The sequence below is a fragment of the Tachyglossus aculeatus genome, chromosome 3, assembly GCF_015852505.1.
Source record: "Tachyglossus aculeatus isolate mTacAcu1 chromosome 3, mTacAcu1.pri, whole genome shotgun sequence".
NCBI classification, from domain to species: Eukaryota; Metazoa; Chordata; class Mammalia; order Monotremata; family Tachyglossidae; genus Tachyglossus; species Tachyglossus aculeatus.
The window spans coordinates 61,661,959-61,682,980 of record NC_052068.1 but is presented as its reverse complement, the minus strand read 5'-3'; the positions used below and the strand labels follow the sequence as shown (position 1 = coordinate 61,682,980).

Genomic DNA, 21,022 nt, shown 5'->3' with positions numbered 1-21,022 from the left:
TGTTTGTTGTGTAGCGTGTGGTGTGCATTTTGTGCCTGTGTTTCCTGTGCCTGTGAGAAGCGGAAATAGAAAAAGGGATTAGCGTTCAGTGCCTGTTCTCCATCAGCCTCCTTGCGTTCACCCTGAAGCTTCTCGACCAGCTGCTGCTTGTATCCTCGGGAGAGGGTTTCCCACTCTGAGCGGGTGGGAAGGCAATGCCAAACATCCGGGAAAAATAAAACCACTGTCTCCACATGAGCTGGAACTGTACGCCCCTTGTGGGTCTCCTCAGGGCGATGGTAGCGAATCTCTGCAAAACGGTACCTGTTGCAAGGGAAGAAGCATGTTGGAAAAAAAATTCTATAATACACGTTTCAAGACCCTAGTTCACTTGTAGCACATCAAGTAAAGAAATTTGGCTGCCACAACTTGAGGTTGGTCTAAAGAAAAAAAAAAATTATAGAAGCCATAGTTCCTCTTTCGGTACATTTGTACAATTCCCAGTTCAAATCGGATCACGCGAGTCGATTGGGGGGAGCCGGGCACGTCTGCCTCCTTGATTACAGATCTACCCTCGGATACGAGGATACCGGAGAAAGCTGGATAGGAGTTCAAATTTAGCGCGCTAAAAAGAACACAATCTCAAATCGAGTCACACCCCTAAAGGCAAGGGACAAATAAGCCTTAAGAGAAAATATGGCTGGACAATCAAAAAAAAAAAAAAAAAACAAACCAACAACTACAGTATTTGATGACAATAGAACCGCGACGGGTAAATCCTATTGAAATGAAGCTCTCCACTGACGGTCTTCTCCGGCTACGTACGAAATGGAAAACATTTCCAACATATAACCACTGCACCTTCAGTTCAACGACATATATACTGGCATCCTCCATTTATTTAGTTTCCATTTAAATTAAACTGCCCCAGACAAGGAGGCAACGATGGCACCAGAAAAGGTCTTGTCAAAACCGGGACCACCCCTTTGAAGAGTTTACCTTCCTCGCCAAAGGCTGCTAAGTAAAATAAAAGGTTAGCGCGAACGGCAATATGATCCTCATGAGCTACAAGGCTACTCAAGTTAGAAACAAGGAGATCGGTACTTACCACTGAGTGCACACACTTAAGTCAATGCCCGTCAGAGCCTTACAACAACGGATAGCGGTCTTAATCAACACGGAGGGGTCCTTTTCTGGGTCCGGTCCATCTAGGGAAGGAGACCAGTGACCCCCAATAGCCATGGCCTCATCCTTGCCTTTCATGCCCACTAAAAACTGAGCAGAAATAACCAATCACTTCAACATCCTAAACAAAAGTATGCGCCGAAGGTCAGATGGGGAAATACATTGTGACGGACGGTTTGGCGACCTCTGGGGCGTGTCGGAGACGGAGAGGAGTTCAGCTCATCATGTTCCACACTGTATTTCAGCAATGGAATAGGACTTAATTACATCATAACTCCCCCGTTTTAAACGTTTCTTCGGATGAAATTTTTTCTTTGAAAAGCAACGAGCTACGTTCCTAGGACTAATGGGTAGAAGCACTTGAAATCCCAAGAAAAATACAAAAATCCCTCCAAACCTCAACTGAAGTGAGATCACCGCCCAAGTGATGCCTTCAGCACTCGTACATCCCGTACGATGGTATCTTAGGGATGCAACCCGACTGATTCGCACAGACTTAAAAAAAACGCATTACTTGAAACCAACTTAAAGCACACCTACTGGCAAAACAAGTTTTACCTTCACAAGTCTAGCAGGATGCTGAAATCCCTCACGCAGTTCTTGGGGGTCTTCCGCAAGAGCACATGATTTGTGATACAAGTCTTCCATACTAGGGCTAGCCATCAGCATTACCTATTGCAGTGTCAGATAAGTCAAGCTTGTCAAAAGAGTCTAATTCCGATAGGTTTGGTAGAAAAATGAAAGTGACCCTCTTAAAATATTTTAAAAATTCAAGTACTAGCTGCAAAATATCGATCAAAGATATTTAGAGATGCACACCTAAGAAATTAACTGCCCAGTGATGGACCGTAGCTTATGCATTACGAAACCGCATCTTAAAAATGCTACTTTAAGGTCTACTGTAGACACTACCCGTCAGTGGGTTTTGGGGGGTTCTTTCATTCCCTGAAGTCTCACGTTCATTACCTTTCTTCCACTGGGCTTAAAGCACTCAACAGACTCGCCCCCAGCTCAGTAGTCTATTCTGAACCTTGCTGCCTCTTCCGAGATTTCCCTACTCCGTTTTGAGTCATTTGCAATAAATCCAAATCAAAATTTAAACTGGAATACCAACCTTGGCGCTGTACAAGTGATCTGCATCTGGCGGGTCAAGAACAGCCATATTTTTTTCCAAAGGATCTACCTCTCTATGCATTACATAGAAGTTACAGTAATTTCCCAGCTGAAATGGTCTTGACAGAGGAAAAGCATCCACCCACATAAACTGAGCATCAAAAAAGTCACTAGGGATGTATAAGTTCTGGTAACGGCGTCTCAGTTCCATCATGTCACAACTAGGACTGTGTGAGAAAAGGGAAAAAAAAAACACAAAAACAGATGACAACTGATGTGAATCGAGCATGAAGACGTTTTGTCAATAATGCAACCAGACCTACCCAACAGAGCTTTAGCCTTAACACGTGAAATGGAAAATTGGGTATCTAAAAGGAAGAATTCATTTCAACTACAAAATGATTGGGGGGAGGGGGAAAAACAAGAACATCGGTGAACGTCTTAGGTCTAGCAGGAAACAAAAACGAAGAGCACCATTCAAAAATATTAAAAGATATTTGTGCGGGGATGAAGTGATACTGAGATGGAGTGCCTTAAATTCATTCCTTCAATCGTATTTAATGAGCGCTTACTGTCTGCAGAGCACTGCCCTAAGCACTCGGGAAGTACAAGTTTGCAACATATATTGAATTAAATTGAGAGACAGGTATCCGTATCCTGAACTTACAGGTCGGTTAAAGAATTCCAAGTTATAGAATAACTGGACAAGATTCAGAGGCTCAAAAAAAAATAGTAAAATATTAGAAGTGGCTATTTTTTGCATGGATGATGGCTGGGGGAAAAAAAAAAAGGGCCCTCATTGTATTTACCAGCAACAGTACTGACCAAAGCTTATTGCTGTCTTCTCTGGTGCAATAATAACAGTGCAGAATTATTTCCCTTTTGCCACCAATCTTTCTACACATTGGACATCTAAATTTATATACAGCAGGTTGTAGAGCCCTGCTGCTGACTGCACTTGTTCACGTCTCCGGATGCTGTTCGGGAAAGGCCACTCTACTATCAAATGGAGCAACCTAGCTTGAGAGAAAGGGAGGGTGGAAGTGGGAGAGGGAGAGGAGGAGGAGAGGGGATATGGAGGAGTGGCAAGTAGAGAAAACTATGAGGAAGAGGAGGAAGGAAAGAAGCAGTGAGGAGGGAGAAGTATATTATATATTTAAGCCAGAAAAAGATAGGAATTTCTCCCAGTGATTTTATACCAGAGAAGTAGTCTTAGGCAAACCAGGTTTTTATTCCAACTGAAAAATCTACTTCCTCACGTGCTAAGTACCACAGACGTCTTAGCAAGTGATGCAAAATATTACTCTATGACTTCTCAAACGGGAGACTAGTAAGGGATGATGATGGATCTAAGCTTATCGAAAGAGTTACAGAAAAGCCTAATCCTCAGGGGTCCGACATAAAAATTAACACGATTTCCTGACTTGGGTGGCCACGGTTTTCAGCGGCGACTACTCCCTCGGTAAGCCGATAGGCCCACCTTGCCCAGCAGAGAAAGATCCTGGATGAACTCACATCAGGTTTCAGCCCATACAAAACTAAAAACCCTTGCAAACAGCCAAGTACCCTAGACAAAGTCAAAGTGTGTGGGTAGAGGGGAGGGGAAAAGAGGAGGAAAGGGGGGGGTGTTTAAAGGAAAAAAAAAATCAGCATGCCACATTCTTTACAGGAGTGATACAAGTGAATAAAGAGGAGCTGCTGTGGCTCATAATTACAAAGAGATTTTCAACTATAAAATAATATGTGCAGTAACGTACCAATCTAAAGAAAATTTGGAAAACTGAACAGTGTAACGGGGTACAACACGTCGGGGTCTCCTAGGAGATCTCTCTCTCTCTCGCCGGGGGGACCGCTCTCGGGAGCGTTTCCTCTGGGGCGATCTCTCTCGGGACCTCCGCCTCTCTCGCTCTCGTTCGCGACTTTAAAAAGAAAAAGAGACAACGGACCGAAGCTATGAAACCAAGCAGGGCGGAGGGCTCTTTAAAAAACAAACGTTGGACCGAGTTTAGTTCTGCAGCAACGAAAACATTTCCATACGGCCCTTCGGGAAACGACATACCTTCTGTCATCTTTTCTGTTGGGTACTGTGTCCCCTCTGTCATTTCTCCCCGAAAACCTGGACGGAGGGTCCAGCCTTCGCGCCGGCTGAGGCTGTGAAACTATACGGACGGGAGGCTGCAGTAAACCAGCTTGAAGAGAAACAGGAGGAATTCGAGGATTAAACCAAGTCTCTTCACGTGAAACAGAATGGGAGTCAAAACAAGTATGGAACAACAACTTTGGGTCAAAAGGAAGGCCACGACTGCATTACGGATAAGCACAGTAGGCTTTATTGGCCCCAAGATAAACACTTTCCTCTTGAAACTCTTCACAAAAGTAATGGCGAAAACAGTCGTTAAAAATTACAGCAAACATAGACTGTTTAGCGAGAAAGTCTTTATTATTAGGATGGAAGCGGTGGGCACAGGCAACCTAAAACCTCATGACAGAATGAATGAACAACAAACCAAGGCATTTCCTCCTCATATCAGTCCAATGGATTAACGTGTGGGGTTTTTTTTTTTTAGATTGACAATTTACAAAAAGTTCTGGGAAACTACTCCGATCCTAAAACTCTTAATAATGGCCTCCTAAACTATTCCTAGTTCCAAATCCCACAGGCCTTCCTTCAAATTACTAAAGAGGGGTACCCTTTAAGCACTACGCACTCTAGTTTCAGCTTCCCAGGAGTGATATACATATCATGAGAAGCAGCATGGCTCAGTGGAAAGAGCCCGGGCTTTGGAGTCGGAGGTCATGGGTTCAAATCCCGGCTCCGCCACTTGTCAGCTGTGTGACTTTGGGCAAGTCACTTCACTTCTCTGGGCCTCAGTTCCCTCATCTGTAAAGTGGGTTTTAAGACTGTGAGCGCCCCGTGGGACAACCTCATCACCTTGTAACCTCCCCAGTGCTTAGAACAGTGCTTTGCACATAGTAAGCGCTTAATAAATGCTATCATTATTATTATTATTATCCATAATTTCTTCCAAGCCCTCAGTATAGTGCTCTGCACGTAGTAAGTGCCCAATACAACTGATTATCTATTTTAATGTCAGTCTCCCTCTCTAGGCTGAAAGTTTCTGGTGGGCACCTGTTTACCAATTCTACCGTACTGTACTCTCCCAAGCACTTAGTACAGTGCTTTGCATATGGTAAGTGCTCAAAAAATGCCACTGATTAAAGATGGAGATAATAGTGATAACATTTGAAAAACAGAATTCCAAGCTTATTTCCAGTCACCGGTTCTCAAGGGAATAAGTGTTAAAACCACACTGGAACTAAGAAGTGGTGGAGGGGGGAAGAGGGGAATGCTAAAATGTAAACCCCTTGTGAGCAGGGATACTATCTTCTGGTGTACTCTTTCAGGCACTTAAGTGCTCAAGACATCAGAATTGTGATATTCCCAGGTGCAAGGAGTCCTGTGATGAACACTGTGGACATTAAGAAACCTAGAGTTTAACAAAAAACTTAATTATACCCCAGTTACACCTGAGAAGAACAGAGGAAAGAGCGTACGTTTGACATCAGTCCAAGATTAAGATACTGCGGTCTAATTCAACTAATGTCAAAGTTCATTTTCCTCATAGTAAGTTGGGCGTTTTTGGAAAAAGCCGTTTTTCAGATCACCAAGGGACCGCTTACTGAAATCCACCAATGTATACACAAGTTTAGCAATGCACAAGACACTCTCGTTGTGGTGTGAAAATCGACAGCCTTCCTAAACTTATTAGCTCGCTCACCTGTCAGGGAGTAAGCTTAGCAGCACTGAGGGGAAATGAACTCAAAAATTCCAAGAAGAATTTTCATCACCTGTTTCAGGACCAACACAGTTTACGGAAAAACACCTTAACAAAAAACACCATCATGCTGATTTTTGCAAGATGTTCCGTTTTGAGTCTATAAAAAACATTTCTTTTGCCTCCGTAGGGCAACTTGAGCTGTTACTTAGAGTGTACAGGAAGTGATTCTAAATTAGCAGCGTAACCACCAATATTGCCAATTCATTCATTCATTCAATCGTATTTATTGAGCGCTTACTGTGTGCAGAGCACTGTACTAAGCGCTTGGGAAGTACAAGTTGGAACCATATAGAGACGGTCCCTACCCAACAGCGGGCTCAGTCTAGAAGATGCCATCCCAGAAAATTTCTCCTAACAGGACAAACTCCCTTCACATCCTGGTATGGATAATCACATTTCATCTCAAAGGAAGAATACAATACAATCCAAAAGCTCCACCATTTTATTGAAGGAGAGCCTTACATTCAAGAAAGCTACGATTTTCAGCTGCTCAAATTTAAATTTGATGACTTAAACAGTTAAGGAGAGACCCTGAATTCCCCACCCCACAGGTAAAATAGAAGGGTCAGTTATAAATGTAAAATCACACCATGAAGAAGTGTCAACTTAAGCAAGTTTCTGAATTGAGACTTTTCATCAATAATGGCTACGGCAGTGCTCCTGCCTTACTGACCAAAAACACACCAATCCCTACAGTAGGCTACTGACAGGGCATTTAAAAAGAAAGCAGTTAGAATACTACTACCAACTTGACTTCCCAAGCGCTTAGTACAGTGCTCTGCACACAGTAAGCACTCAATAAATACGACTGAATGAATGAATGAACAAAATGTACCCATTCTGCCTTTGTGCCATTTTTAGCCCCTTTAGTTAAAAAGGGACCCCAAGGATATGAATACATATCCGTTCATTCAATTGCATTTATTGAGCAGTTAACGTGTGCTCAGCACTGTACTAAGCACTTGGGAGAGTACAATAACAATAAACAGATACATTCCCCGTCACCAAATTGCAACGCTGCTTGAGTTTCCTTCAAAGCTGCTCTAGTAATATGATCAATCGTATTTATTGATACTGTGTGCAGAGCACTGTACTAAGCGCTTGGGAAGTACAAGTTGGCAACATATAGAGACAGTCCCTACCCAACAGTGGGCTCACAGTCTAAAAGATGTAAAACAAAACAGGGAAGTCCAAGTTGGCAACATATAGAGACAGTCCCTACCCAACAGTGGGCTCACAGTCTAAAAGATGTAAAACAAAACAGAACAAAAAAAAAGACAACAACAAACTCCTTCTAAAACACAACTTTCCCCCATCCTGGTTTCAGATTGTAAACAGTCATATCTTACCCTTAAACAATCACTCTCTCCTCCTGTACATCTTCCAGATGAACTGTACCAGCTGAGAAAATAATTCAGGCTCAAATATGAAAGGGGGGGAGTAATAATATGGAAAAAAAAGGCAGGTAAACTGTCCCAAGACTCTACCTTTCTGCTGAGGTTGTTGCAACAAAGGTTGTGGCTGACTCTGAAGCAAAGGTGTAATAGATGCCGCTGAAATCTGAGCCTGCAGCAGTGACTGTGGCTGAGGCTGGGCTTGAACGCTAAAGGCGGCCGGCTGGGTAATGGGCTGAAGGACGGCCGGAGGCGTCTTCAGCAAAGGTTGAGTCTGGGATTGATTCTGGGAGAGGCCGAAGAAAGAGAGAGAAAGCCAAAAAAAAACCCACAAAAAAGTCCACATGATTACAAGGAGCTTTATTCCCAAGCCACCCCGATCGCTAAGTTTACCTTGCTTTTTTTATAATACCTGATTTGGAAGTGTCTGGATTCTCTGTGCATTCCACTTGAAAGGCATATTAGGATTATAAGTAGCTTCCACCAACACTCGGTCACCTACTTGGGGAGTCTTGCCTTTCACGGCGCTACAAAACAAGAATGAAGGTCGAGTTATAGGAAACTAATAATAATGATATTGAAGTTCTTACTACAAATACTGCATTAAGCACCAGGGTAGATACGTGAATGCTAAGCTACACCAGGCTGTTTGGAGTCCACGTAACGGGTGCCTCTATCACTTTGGGTGCTGAAGGGACCCTCTTTAAATTACTGTTAGCTTTTCACTGCAAGTGTTCAGTTCACTCACACCCATTTCCATGATTTTAGAGAAAGCATTCTTAAAAGCATAATTTGTTTTTAGCCTTTGGTGTCCGACCTACTCAAAAAAAGCAGCTTAGGCCAGTTTCTGTTGGGAGCTTTGCTGTTGTCTGTCATAATTTAATGATATTTAATGATATGGGAATGATATTTATTTTATTTTGTTAGTATGTTTGGTTTTGTTCTCTGTCTCCCCCTTTTAGACTGTGAGCCCACTGTTGGGTAGGGACTGTCTCTATATGTTGCCAATTTGTACTTCCCAAGCGCTTAGTACAGTGCTCTGCACATAGAAAGCGCTCTATAAATATGATTGATGATGATGATGATGCTCACGTATACAAGTATACATGTATGAGAAGCAGCGTGGCTCAATGGAAAAGAGCCCGGGCTTTGGAGTCAGAGGTCATGGGTTCAAACCCCGGCTCCGCCAATTGTCAGCTGTGTGACTTTGGGCAAGTCACTTCACTTCTCTGGGCCTCAGTTACCTCATCTGTAAAATGGGGACTAAGACTGTGAGCCCCCCGTGGGACAACCTGATCACCTTGTAACCTCCCCAGCGCTTAGAACAGTGCTTTGCACATAGTAAGCGCTTAATAAATGCCATTAAAAAAACAAAGTTTCTTGACTTCAGCGTCCACTCTGGTACCCGCGCTTAGTACAGTGCTCCGCACCCAGTAAGCACTCAATAAATACGACTGAATGAATGAATGATGCATCCTAGAGGGGCAGGGCGACGGCACACAGTGGTGTCCACCTGGTTTTGGGTTAGTGGCCACAACAGCACGCATCCCCACCCTGCTCGCTTTTCTCACGACCGCCCCATTTTTGTGCCCATTCGTTCATTCATTCAATCGTACTTATTGAGCGCTTACTGTGTGCAGAGAACTGTACTAAGCGCTCGGGAAGTATAAGTTGGCCCATCAGAGAAGAAATGAGTGGACGACGCTTGAGGCCCCTTGGGGAACGGGGACTTTGTCCGACCTGACTCGCTTGTACCTCCTCCGGAGCTTGGTACAGTGCTTGGCACAAAGTAAGCGCTTAACAAGTACCGCATTTATTATCACTACTTTGATTTTCTGAATGGAGTACCACAGCTGGGTTCGGTACTATCGGGGAAACGCTATCTGATGAACACAGTTTTAAAAAAAAAAAGCGTTATCCAGAGGCAGGCTTCTTTGCTTCATAGACACCTCATTCAAGTAATAACAGTTCAGGATGCTCTCAATTAGTGACCCGTACAGTTATTTCCATGACACGGTATTTGCCATGTCTATTTTGGGAATTATTAAAATGAATGCGTAATAATACTACTAATAATGATAATAATGGCATTTGTTAAGTGCTTACTATGTGCCAAGCACTGTTCTAAGCGCTGGGGTAGATACAACGTAATCAGGTGGTTGCCCCACGTGGGGCCCACAGTCTTAATTCCTATTTTACATGTGAGGTACCAATCAATCGTATTTCTTGAGGGCTTACTGTGTGCAGAGCACTGTACTAAACGCTTGGGAAGTACAAGTTGGCAACGTATAAAGGCACAGAGAAGTTGTGACTTGCCCAAAGTCACACAGCTGACAAGTGGCAGAGCCAGGATTAGAACCCATGACCTCTGACTCCCAAGCCCGGGCTCTTTCCACTGAGTCAGGCTGCTTCTCAAATAATCAATCAATAAATCAATCAATCGTATTTATTGAGCACTTACAGTGTGCAGAGCACTGTACTAAGCGCTTGGGAAGTACAAGTTGGCAACATATAGAGACAGTCCCTATCCAACAGTGGGCTCACAGTCTAAAACGGGGAGATAGAGAACAAAACCAAACATACTAACAAAATAGAGGTCATGGGTTCAAATCCCAGCTCTGCCACCTGTGAGCTGTGCGACTTTGGGCAAGTCACTTAACTTCTCTGGGCCTCAGTTCCCTCATCTGTTAAACGGGGATGAAGACCGTGAGCCCCCCGTGGGACAACCTGATCACCTGGTAACCTCCCCAGCGCTTAGAGCAGTGCTTTGCACATAGTAAGCGCTTAATAAATGCCATCATTATAAAGAGCTACAGACTTAAAATAATTTCAAACCGTTTAGACTGTGAGCCCACTGTTGAGTAGGGACTCCCTCTATACGTTGCCAACTTGTACTTCCCAAGCGCTCTGCACACAGTAAGCGCTCAATAAATGCGATTGATTGATTGATTGCAGACACTTTTCAGAGTTGTACCATTAATAGAAAAAACTCTCAACCGCTGACAAAACTACATTTAACCACCACGTTAACAGAATCCTAAAGCAATTAATGTAACACTGCTCCATCAAGGGAGACGTCGGCCGCATGTGCCTTTTTACCTCAGCTGAAAGAATACGTCTTCATCCACAAATCCAAACGTATCATGCAGCTTCGTAACCACTCCCGTGAAGACCCGCTGCTTCTGAGGCTGCGTCTGCTGTTGGCTCGACCGGGGGGTCGGATACGACACGGTGATCTGCGCTGCGGGTTGAGGAGTTGACAGGCTGAGGCTTGTAGGCAGGGCCACAGCAGGCTGGACGCAAAACAGAACACCAAAATAAGACATCATCATCAATCGCATTTATTGAGCGCTTACCGTGTGCAGAGCACTGTACTAAGCGCGTGGGAAGTACAAATTGGCAACATATAGAGACGGTCCCTACTCAACAGTGGGCTCACAGTCTAAAGGACTGTGATGGGCTCACATCACAGGAGGTGGTGAAACCCTACCAAGTACCCAGAGTTTGGGATTTGATTCCGGGAGAGGCCAAAGAGACGGAGGGCCGGCCGGCACTCACGCGCTCTTTTTGACCACGGGAGCTCGCCCAAACGGATTTTTGAAGGTCTTTGTAACCAGGGACAGAATTTTAAAATCAACTTAAAATTAACAAGAGGCTCAAGACTGTTACCCAGCCTGTCAGTTCTTATGACATGAGATGACCTTGAATTTAAACCGAAAAGCAAAATGCCTGCCCAATTTAGTACCGTGCCTAAGAAACAAACATAAGGGCTGATTTCCCCAGAAAGCAATCATTCATTCAATCATATTTATTAAATGCTTACTGTGTGTGTGTGTGTGTGTGTGTGTGGGTGTGGGTGTGGGTGTGGGTGTGTGTGTGTGGGTGTGTGTGTAGAGCACTGTACTAGGCGCTGCGGAAAATACAATGAACAACGACATTCCCTGCCCCACAATGAACTCACAGTCTAGGAGGGGAGCATCCACTCATCCATTCAATACCGGACGTTTGCATTTCTCAGAGATATAGCACAAAATTTCCAAGATACTATTTTGTGATATTCTGTGATACTAGTCTTCTATATTGAGAGCCCAAATAAACGAATGATTAAAATAGCATTTCAACCTATAGAAGTCAAATTTGAAATGCCGGTCTTGACCTACTTAAAGATACAACAGATGAGCAAACTGCACCACTACCCTCAGAAGAATAAAAAACAACCATATCAATTATTGATATCCAAACATAAGCGTATTATTCCCTAAATTATCAATCAATTGTATTTATTGAGCGCTTACTGTGTGCAGAGCACTGTACTAAGTGCTTAATCAAAATAAAACATTCACTGAAACCTCCAGTTAAAATTCATTCCGGATTTTCAGAACGGAACTATTTCCTGACCTGTTTTGCCCAAGAACGAGAGGTGTCAGTCCTTATTCTTTACTTACTCATCTGGTCTTTTTGTAATCGGAAAAAAAGGAAAAATGCTAAAAGATAACTTCTATCATCGTGTAATATTGGAACTTATATGAGTAATACATGGAACAGTCCTTTCTATAGAAAACCACCACAAATAATGGAATGAGATACAGGCTGGCCTAAGATGGTTTTGATATTTTAATAAAGACGATACACAGAGAAGCAGCGTGGCTCAGTGGAAAGAGCACGGGCTTTGTTGTCAGAGGTCACGGGTTCAAATCCCGGCTCTGCCAAGGGTCAGCTGTGTGACTTTGGGCAAGTCCCTTCACTTCTCTGTGCCTCAGCTTCCTCATCTGTAAAATGGGGATTGATACTGTGGGACAACCTCATCACCTTGTATCCCCCCAGCACTTAGAACAGTGCTTTGCACGTAGTAAGCACTTAAATACCATCATTATTATTATTATGATATATGACGGCTATACTAACCTGGGTTAATAGCGTCTGCTGAGGTTGCTGCAACTTAAACATAAAAAAAAAAGCAATTGAATGGATCTGTACAACATCCTTTGAAGGAAAAACATACTCAATCCTTACTATGGCAAATAGACAGTAGCTAAATTTGGGCATACCACCAAATAAAAGATTCTGCCTGAGCAAGCAAATTGAGGGGGCGGAGCGTGGCATCTACACGATCTTAATTTACACCATTAAATGTAGTTGGCACTAAGCATCTGCCATATATTACTACATATAACTAATAACTGGCTTTTTCAGGAACTCTTCCGCAGAGCCAGGTGTTTCTGATGAAACAACAAATAATACGCGCGTGTGCGTAAAGCAGCAGCATGGCCCAGTGGATAGGGCACGGGCCTGGGAATCAGAAGGTCCTGGGTTCTAATCCGGCCTCTGCCTCTTATCCGCTGTGTGACCTTGGGCAAGTCGCTTCACTTCTCTGGGCCACAGATCCCCACCTGCGAAATGGGGATCGAGACCGTGAGCACCGCGGTGGGCAGGGACTGCGTCGGCCCGATTTGCTTGCGTCCACTACAGTGCTTAGTACAGTGCCTGGCACATAGTAAGCACTTAAATACCATAATTAATTAATGCAATTTGTCCTTCATACCGAAGAAGGTACCATTTCACTGAAATTCACCTATCAATGGGTGCCACAACAGAGGTGGTGTCTTAGACACCCGAAAAGAGTGTTTCTTGTCAATGCTGAACCCCATTTCGTCTCTCCCTTGGGTAACTGCTCTTCTTGTCGTGGTCACTCTCTCGTTAAACCAGCTCCAGCCCTCCATCACTTAATGGGGGGTCCACTCATAGGCAGCAGTATCATCATCATCATCATCAATCGTATTTATTGAGCGCTTACTATGTGCAGAGCACTGTACTAAGCGCTTGGGAAGTACAAATTGGCAACATATAGAGACAGTCCCTACCCAACAGTGGGCTCACAGTCTAAAAGGGGGAGACAGAGAACAAAACCAAAAATACTAACAAAATAAAATAGAACAGATATGCACAAGTAAAATAAATAAAAGCAGTAGAAGAGAAATGCTTTACGTTTTGATTTCATGACCCAACTGAAAGCTTACGATCAATGGGAAGTTTCGCCGCCACTACCTTGCTATTATAGATCACCTTGGCCCGGAGAACACAAAGTAGCATGCCAACACCAAAAGCCCCGTCCAGAAAGTACCGAAGAATTAATAAAGTAAGAAAAAAGGGACAAACCTGCTGTTGTACACTATACAGGGTCTGCTGAGGCTGTGAATATTGCTGGAAAAAAATTGCTCAGTGTTAAAACTCAAAAATAAGCTGTAGTTTAAAAGGAAAAGTTGGCACCCATAATAAATTTCAAGATGCACGTATAAAATAGTTACGGACCCCCTTCTAAAACTCCATTACAACAGATAATATTGATGGTCACAATAAGTTACACAAACACGTGGGGAATATATAAGCGCTTAGTACAGTGCTCTGCACACAATAAGCGCTCAATAAATACGATTGATTGAATATATACAATAATAGTCAAACTGAAGCAAGAATTTGATAACTTACTGTATTACTCCTTCTCCCCCAAGACCAAAAAGACTCTTCGTTTGCGAACCGTCTTTTAAAGGTCCCAGGAAAATCATCCCTAATGAATTTTATTTGAAACAGCATTTCAAACTTTAAGAACGACCTTCCCACCCGAAATTCCACCAATGGAATCTTGCTTTGAGTGAACTTTTAGTCACCCAAGGCAAAAAATCCCTTCCCCACAGCACCTGTATATATGTTTGTACATATTTATTACTCTATTTATTTATTTACTTTACTTGTACATATCTATTCTATTTATTTCATTTTGGGAGTATGTTTGCTTTTGTTCTCTGTCTCCCCCTTTTAGACTGTGAGCCCACTGTTGGGTAGGGACTGTCTCTGTATGTTGCCAACTTGGACTTCCCAAGCGCTTAGTACAGTGCTCTGCACACAGTAAGCGCTCAATAAATACGATTGATTGATTGATTGATTGAAAAATCCAAAAATCCTCAAGGACTCCCTCTCTTCCATTTCGGCTATGGGAATTCGGAACAGCATCAGGAGAGCTGGGTTCTCTACCCCAGCTCTACCACCACTCGTTCATTCATTCAATTGTATTTACTGAGCGCGTCCTGTGTGCAAAGCACTGTACTAAATGCTTGGGAGAGTCCGACAATAAACGGACACATTCCCCGCCCACGGCGGGCTTACACCATTCTTTTGTGTTATCCCGGGGAAGCATACCTAGTGGCGAGAGCATGGGCTTGGGTTCTAATCCCACACTTGTCTGCTGTGTGACCTTGAGCAAGTCCCTTACCTTCTCTGTGCCTCAGTCACCTCATCTGTAAAATGGGGATTGAGACTGGGAGCCCCATGTGGGGCAGGGACTGTGCCCAGTCTATCTGGTATCCACCCCGGCGCTTAGGACAGGGCCTGGCACGCAGTAAGTGCTTACCGAGTGCTATTATCAAAAAAAAATAAAGTCAGAAACTATACGGGGAGCAGTGGGTGTGGACTTTTAGAGATTATGTGCAGGTTTGTCTGGGAGAAAACTGGAGCTCAGGTCGGAGAGCTAAGAAACACATTTTTAAAAACATTTGGGGATTCATTATGAGGGCCCACTGTAGGCATTTCATTGAAAACTTTCAGCTGTATTTCATTCCAAATTCCACGTTGCTTTTGGAAAACTCTGCCTGGCCGCGTCGCTCTTCAAAAGGAAACCTCGTTTTCGACTGCTAAGCAGCGGTAGTAGTAATAGTACTTAGAAAAGCAGCGTGGCTCGGTGGAACCAGCCCGGGCTTGGGAGCCAGAGGTCACGGGTTCGAATACCAGCTCTGCCAATTGTCAGCTGTGTGACTTTGGGCAAGTCACTTCACTTCTCTGGGCCTCAGTTACCTCATCTGGAAAATGGGGATGAAGACTGTGAGCCCCAAGTGGGACAACCGGATCACCTTGTATCCCCCCCAGTGCTTAGAACAGTGCTTTGCACATAGTAAGAGCTTAAATGCCATTATTATTATTATTATTATTACTATTATTATTAAGCACTTATGGTGTGCAGAGAAGTTGTACTAAGTGCAGGGAAAGAGAATACAGTGGGAATTAGACAGAGACCCTGTCCCTCGAGGTGCTCTGCTTGTGGGAGCAGCATGGCTTTGTGGAAAGAGCCCAGGCTTGGGAGTCACAGGTCGTGGGTTCTAATCCTGCCACTTATCTGCTGTGTGACTTTTTGGGCAAGTCACTTCACTTCTCTGGGCCTCAGTTACCTCATCTGGAAAATGGGGGTGAAGACTGTGAGCCCCAAGTGGAATAACCGGATCACCTTGTATCCTCCCCGGCGCTTAGAACAGTGCTTTGCACATAGTAAGAGCTTAACAAATGCCATTATTATTATTGTTATTGTTATTATTATTATTATTCAGCACTTATGGTGTGCAGAGAAGTTGTACTAAGTGCAGGGAAAGGGTATACAGTGGGAATTAGACAGAGACCCTGTCCCTCGAGGTGCTCTGCTTGTGGGAGATGAGGAAACTGAGGCGCACAGAGAAGTGAAGCCCTCCTGAGAGCTCACCTCCTCCAGGAGGCCTTCCCAGACTGAGCCCCTGCCCTCCTCTCCCCCTCGTGCCCCTCTCCATCCCCCAATCTTACCCCCTTCCCTTCCCCACAGCACCTGCATATATGTATATATGTTTGTACATATTTATTACTCTATTTTACTTGTACATATCTGTTCTATTTATTTTATTTTGTTAGTATGTTTGGTTTTGTTCTCTGTCTCCCCCTTTTAGACTGTGAGCCCACTGGTGGGTAGGGACTGTCTCTATATGTTGCCAATTTGTACTTCCCAAGCGCTTAGGACAGTGCTCTGCACATAGTAAGCGCTCAATAAATACGATTGATGATGATGATGATGATGGGAGCAGCATGGCTCTGTGGAAAGAGCCCAGGCTTGGGAGTCACAGGTCGTGGGTTCTAATCCTGCCCCTTATCTGCTGTGTGACTTTTTGGGCAATTCACTTCACTTCTCTGCGCCTCAGCTGCCTCATCTTTAAAAGGGGGTTTAAGACTGTGAGCCCCACGTGATTACCTTGGACCCACCCCGGCGCTTAGACCAGCGCCTGGCACGTAGTAAGCGCTTAACAAATACCATCACGAATTCACATTGAATGCAGAGGGGCTTTACCTGTTGCAGGGCAACTGCAGCGGCTGCAGCTTGTTGCTGCAGGGCCGCCGTCTGCGTTAACTGGTAGTTGGCGGGCGTTTGGGTTGTGAGGCCGGCGGCTGCCAACGCTGTCTGCTGAGTATAGATGGTAGGGGATGCGCCCAGAAGAGACGGTTGCTGAACCCCGAGGGCAGCTGAAAACACACGGGGAGGGGGACAGAAAGACACCGTTAAGACCATTTAGACTCATCTACTCCAGCGATTACTGTGGTGACTGGCACACGGTAAGCACTTAACACATACCATAAATTATTACTATTCTAGTCATTAGGCAGAACTTGATACGTCACGTAACCTCTCTGTGCCTCAGTTACCTCACCTGTAAAATGGGGATTAAGACCGTGAGCCCCCTGTGGGACAACCTGATCACCTTGTAACCTCCCCTGCACTTAGAACAGTGTTTTGCACACAGTAAGCGCTTAATAAATGCCATCATTATTACTATGATGATTACTATTATAATCCCCCTTTCCTTCCTCTCCTCCTCACCCCCCTCTCCATCCCCCCGTCCTACCTCCTTCCCTTCCCCACAGCACCTGTATATATGCGTGTACATATTTATTACTCTATTTATTTATTTTACTTGTACACATCATCATCATCAATCGTATTTATTGAGTGCATACTATGTGCAGAGCACTGTACTAAGCGCTTGGGAAGTACAAATTGGCAACACATAGAGACAGTCCCTACCCAACATTCTATTTATTTTATTTTGTTAGTATGTTTGGTTTTGTTCTCCGCCTCCCCCTTCTAGACTGTGAGCCCACTGTTGGGTAGGGACTGTCTCTATACGTTGCCAACTTGGACTTCCCAAGTGCTTAGTATGGTGCTCTGCACACAGTAAGCGCTCAATAAATACGATTGATTGATTGATTGGTAAATGAAAAACCAATTTTATAGATCCAGGGCCTACACCAGTCCCGCTTATAGTCAGGGTATGACCGACCGACCCCATCTGATCTCAAATGGCAGAGAATGGCAATTTAAATAATAGGAAGCCGGGGGAAAGCTACTTACACACAACCTGTCGTAACAATACAACATCAATCGTATTTATTGAGCGCTTACTATGTGCAGAGCACTGTACTAAGCGCTTAAGCACTGTACTAAGTGCTTAGCACTGTACTAAGCTCTTTGATACTTTGATATTTTGGAGTCAAAATGCTTGAGATGGATATTTTTCTGCTAAGGAAAGAAATGTGACGAAAAGACAAGGCCTAATCTGCTTTACGTTATTTGATAGCATTAATTTGTCCTCAAAAGCTTTATGGTAGTGGTATTTTAGGTCTGCTATCCACCCCAGTGTTTTGCACAGAGTAAGTCCTTAAAGAATATCATTATTATGGTACAAAAGAGAAATCAGGTAATAGGAGCTGAGGGGATACTGTATAGAAAAAGAAGGACTCAGACACTCATATTTAATCATTCCCCCCACAGCCTTACAGCACTTATGTATACATCTATTATTTATTTATATTAAGGTCCGTCTCCCCCTCTAGACTGTAAACTCACCACGGGCAGCTGCCTTCGACACTGTGGATCACCCCACGCTATCCAACCTTGGCTACACAGACTCCGTCCTCTCCTGGTTCTCTTCTTACCTCTCCGGCCATTCATTCTCAGTCTCAGCCACTAGACCATGCTCAGTCTTCATTCTCAGTCTCCTTCATGGGCTCCTCCTCCCCCTCCCATCCCCCTCACTGTAGGGGTTCCTCAAGGGTCAGTTCTCGGTCCCCTTCTGTTCTCTGTCTACACTCACTCCCTTGGTGAACTCTTCGCTCTCACGGCTTCAACTATCATTTCTATGCTGAAGACACCCAAATCTACATCTCCGCCCCTGCTCTCTCACTCCCTCCAGGCTCGGGTCTCCTCCTGCCTTCAGGACCTCTCCATCTGGATGTCTGCCTGCCACCTAAAACTCAATATATACAAGACTGAGCTCCTTATCTTCCCTCCCAAACCCTGCCCTCTCCCTGACTTTCCCATCTCTGAGGACGGCACTACCATCCTTCCCGTCTCACAAGCCCGCAACCTTGGTGTCATCCTCGACTCCGCTCTCTCATTCACCCCTCACATCCAATCCGTCACCAAAACCTGCCGGTCTCACCTCCACAACATCGCAAAGATCTGCCCTTCCCTCTCCATGCAAACCGCTACCTTGCCGGTTCAATCTCTCATCCTTTCCCGACTGGGTTACTGCATCAGCCTCCTCTCTGTTCTCCCATCCTCCTGTCTCTCCCTGCTTCAGTCAATACTTCACGCGGCTGCCCGGATTGTCTTTGTCCAGAAACGCTCTGGGCATGTTACTCCCCTCCTCAAAAATCTCCGGTGGCTACCAATCAATCTGCGCATCAGGCAGAAACTCCTCACCCTGGGCTTCCAGGCTGTCCATCCCCTGGCCCCCTCCTACCTCCCCTCCCTTCTCTCCTTGTCCAGCCCAGCCCGCACCCTCCGCTCCTCTGCCACCGCTCACCTCCTCACCGTTAGGCCTCATTCTCGCCTGTCCCGCCGTCAACCCTCGGCCCACGTCCTCTCCCTGTCCTGGAATGCCCTGCTCCCTCTGCCCATCCGCCAAGCTCGCTCTCTTCCTCCCTTCACAGCCCTACTGAGAGCTCACCTCCTCCGGGAGGCCTTCCCACACTGAGCCCCCTTTTTCCTCTCCTCCTCCCCATCCCCACCACCCTACCACCTTCCCCTCCCCACAGCACTTGTATTTGTACAGATTTATTACTCTATTTATTTTACTTGTACATATTTACTATTCTATTTTGTTAATGATGTGCATATCACTCAAATTCTACTTGTTCTGACAATTCTGACACCTGTCCACATGTTTTGTTGTCTGTCTCCCCCTTCTAGACTGCGAGCCCATTGTTCGGTAGGGACCGTCTCTATATGTTGCCAACTTGTAATCAATCGTATTTATTGAGCGCTTACTATGTGCAGAGCACTGTACTAAGCGCTTGACTTGTACTTAACTTGTACTTGTACTTGTACTTAACTTGTACTTGTGCTTAACTTGTACTTCCCAAGTGCTTAGTACAGTGCTCTGCACACAGTAAGTGCTCAATAAATACGATCGAATGAATGAATGTTGCCGACCTGTACTTCCCAAGCGCTTAGTACAGTGCTCTGCACACAGTAAACGGTCAATAAATACAGCTGAATGAATGAATGAATGTTGTTGTGGTGTACTCTCCCAAGCACTTAGTACAATGCTCGGTATAAATGACTGAATGAATGAATAATGATTATCATGCAACCAGGAGGAAAAGGAAAAAATGCTAATCAGGGATCATGTCTGATGTGTTTATATTGTATCAACCCTTAGTGTAAGCGCTTAGTACAGTGCTCTGCACACAGTAAGCACTCAATAAATACGATCAAATGAACCAACCCCAGTGCTTAGCACACAATATGCATTTAACAAACACCACAAGTCTAGAAATTCTGAAAGGAGGGCAGTTCTAATATCAAGCAAAAGGACCATTAGTCTAACTGCTGAATGCTTGCACTTCAGTTTCATTTTTTAAAACACTTAAGAAATGGGAAAATCATGTTACTCAATATTTTATACTGTGTATTCAATTGCCTTAGCCCAGAGAGCAGAGAACCCGTAATCTATCGTAGTTACTGAGCGCTTACTGGGTGCAGAGTGCTGTACCTCCCCAGCGCTTAGAACAGTGCTTTGCACATAGTAAGCGCTTAATAAATGCCATTATTACTGCTACTACTAAGCACTTGGGACACATTCCCTGCCCACAAAGAGCTTACAGCCTAGAGGAGGAGACAGACATTAATATAAATAAATGACAGATATGTACATAACTGCTGCGGGACTGGGCCAGGGGCTGAATAAAGGGGGCAAGTCAGGGTGACGCAGAAGGGAGCGGGAGAAGAGGAAGAGCAGGGAAGGCCTCTTGGAGGAGGTGTGCCTTCAGTAAGGCTTTCAAGTGGGGGCCCACTGTCGGGTAGGGACCGTCTCTATATGTTGCCAACTTGTACTTCCCAAGCACTTAGTACAGTGCTCTGCACACAGTAAGCGCTCAATAACTACGATTGAATGAATGAATGAAGTGGGGGAAAGAGTAACTGTCAGATAGAATGATAAGAATAATGATGGCATTTATTAAGCGCTTCCTATGTGCAAAGCACTGTTCTAAGCGCTGGGGAGGTTACAAGGTGCTCAGACTGTCCCACAGGGGGCTCACAGTCTTAATCCCCATTTTACAGATGAGGGAACTGAGGCCCAGGGAAGTGAAGTGACTAGTCCAGAGTCACCCGGCTGACAATTGGCGGAGCCGGGATTTGAACCCCTGACCTCTGACTCCAAAGCC

At 44.6% G+C, this 21,022-nt stretch overlaps 1 protein-coding gene and 1 non-coding gene across 3 annotated transcripts in view; both read right to left on the bottom strand.

Moving 5' to 3' along the window:
* Positions 1-21,022, bottom strand: part of CCAR1 (cell division cycle and apoptosis regulator 1) — an 80,086-nt gene that overhangs the window by 18,405 nt on the left and 40,659 nt on the right. The window contains exons 3-14 of one of the 2 annotated variants that reach the window (XM_038743532.1): positions 16,644-16,816; positions 13,667-13,711; positions 12,416-12,448; positions 10,610-10,803; positions 7,923-8,037; positions 7,604-7,796; positions 4,337-4,466; positions 4,035-4,196; positions 2,279-2,504; positions 1,723-1,836; positions 1,088-1,254; positions 93-303 (exon numbers count right to left, since the gene is read on the bottom strand). In XM_038743532.1, the coding sequence (XP_038599460.1) occupies positions 93-303; positions 1,088-1,254; positions 1,723-1,836; positions 2,279-2,504; positions 4,035-4,196; positions 4,337-4,466; positions 7,604-7,796; positions 7,923-8,037; positions 10,610-10,803; positions 12,416-12,448; positions 13,667-13,711; positions 16,644-16,816 (1,763 nt within the window). The remainder of the gene's footprint in view (positions 1-92; positions 304-1,087; positions 1,255-1,722; positions 1,837-2,278; positions 2,505-4,034; positions 4,197-4,336; positions 4,467-7,603; positions 7,797-7,922; positions 8,038-10,609; positions 10,804-12,415; positions 12,449-13,666; positions 13,712-16,643; positions 16,817-21,022) is intronic. The other variant, XM_038743533.1, reaches the window with a different exon arrangement.
* Positions 1,375-1,441, bottom strand: LOC119925930. The gene has a single exon (XR_005449857.1). It is a non-coding gene; the product is annotated as a small nucleolar RNA SNORD98 (small nucleolar RNA).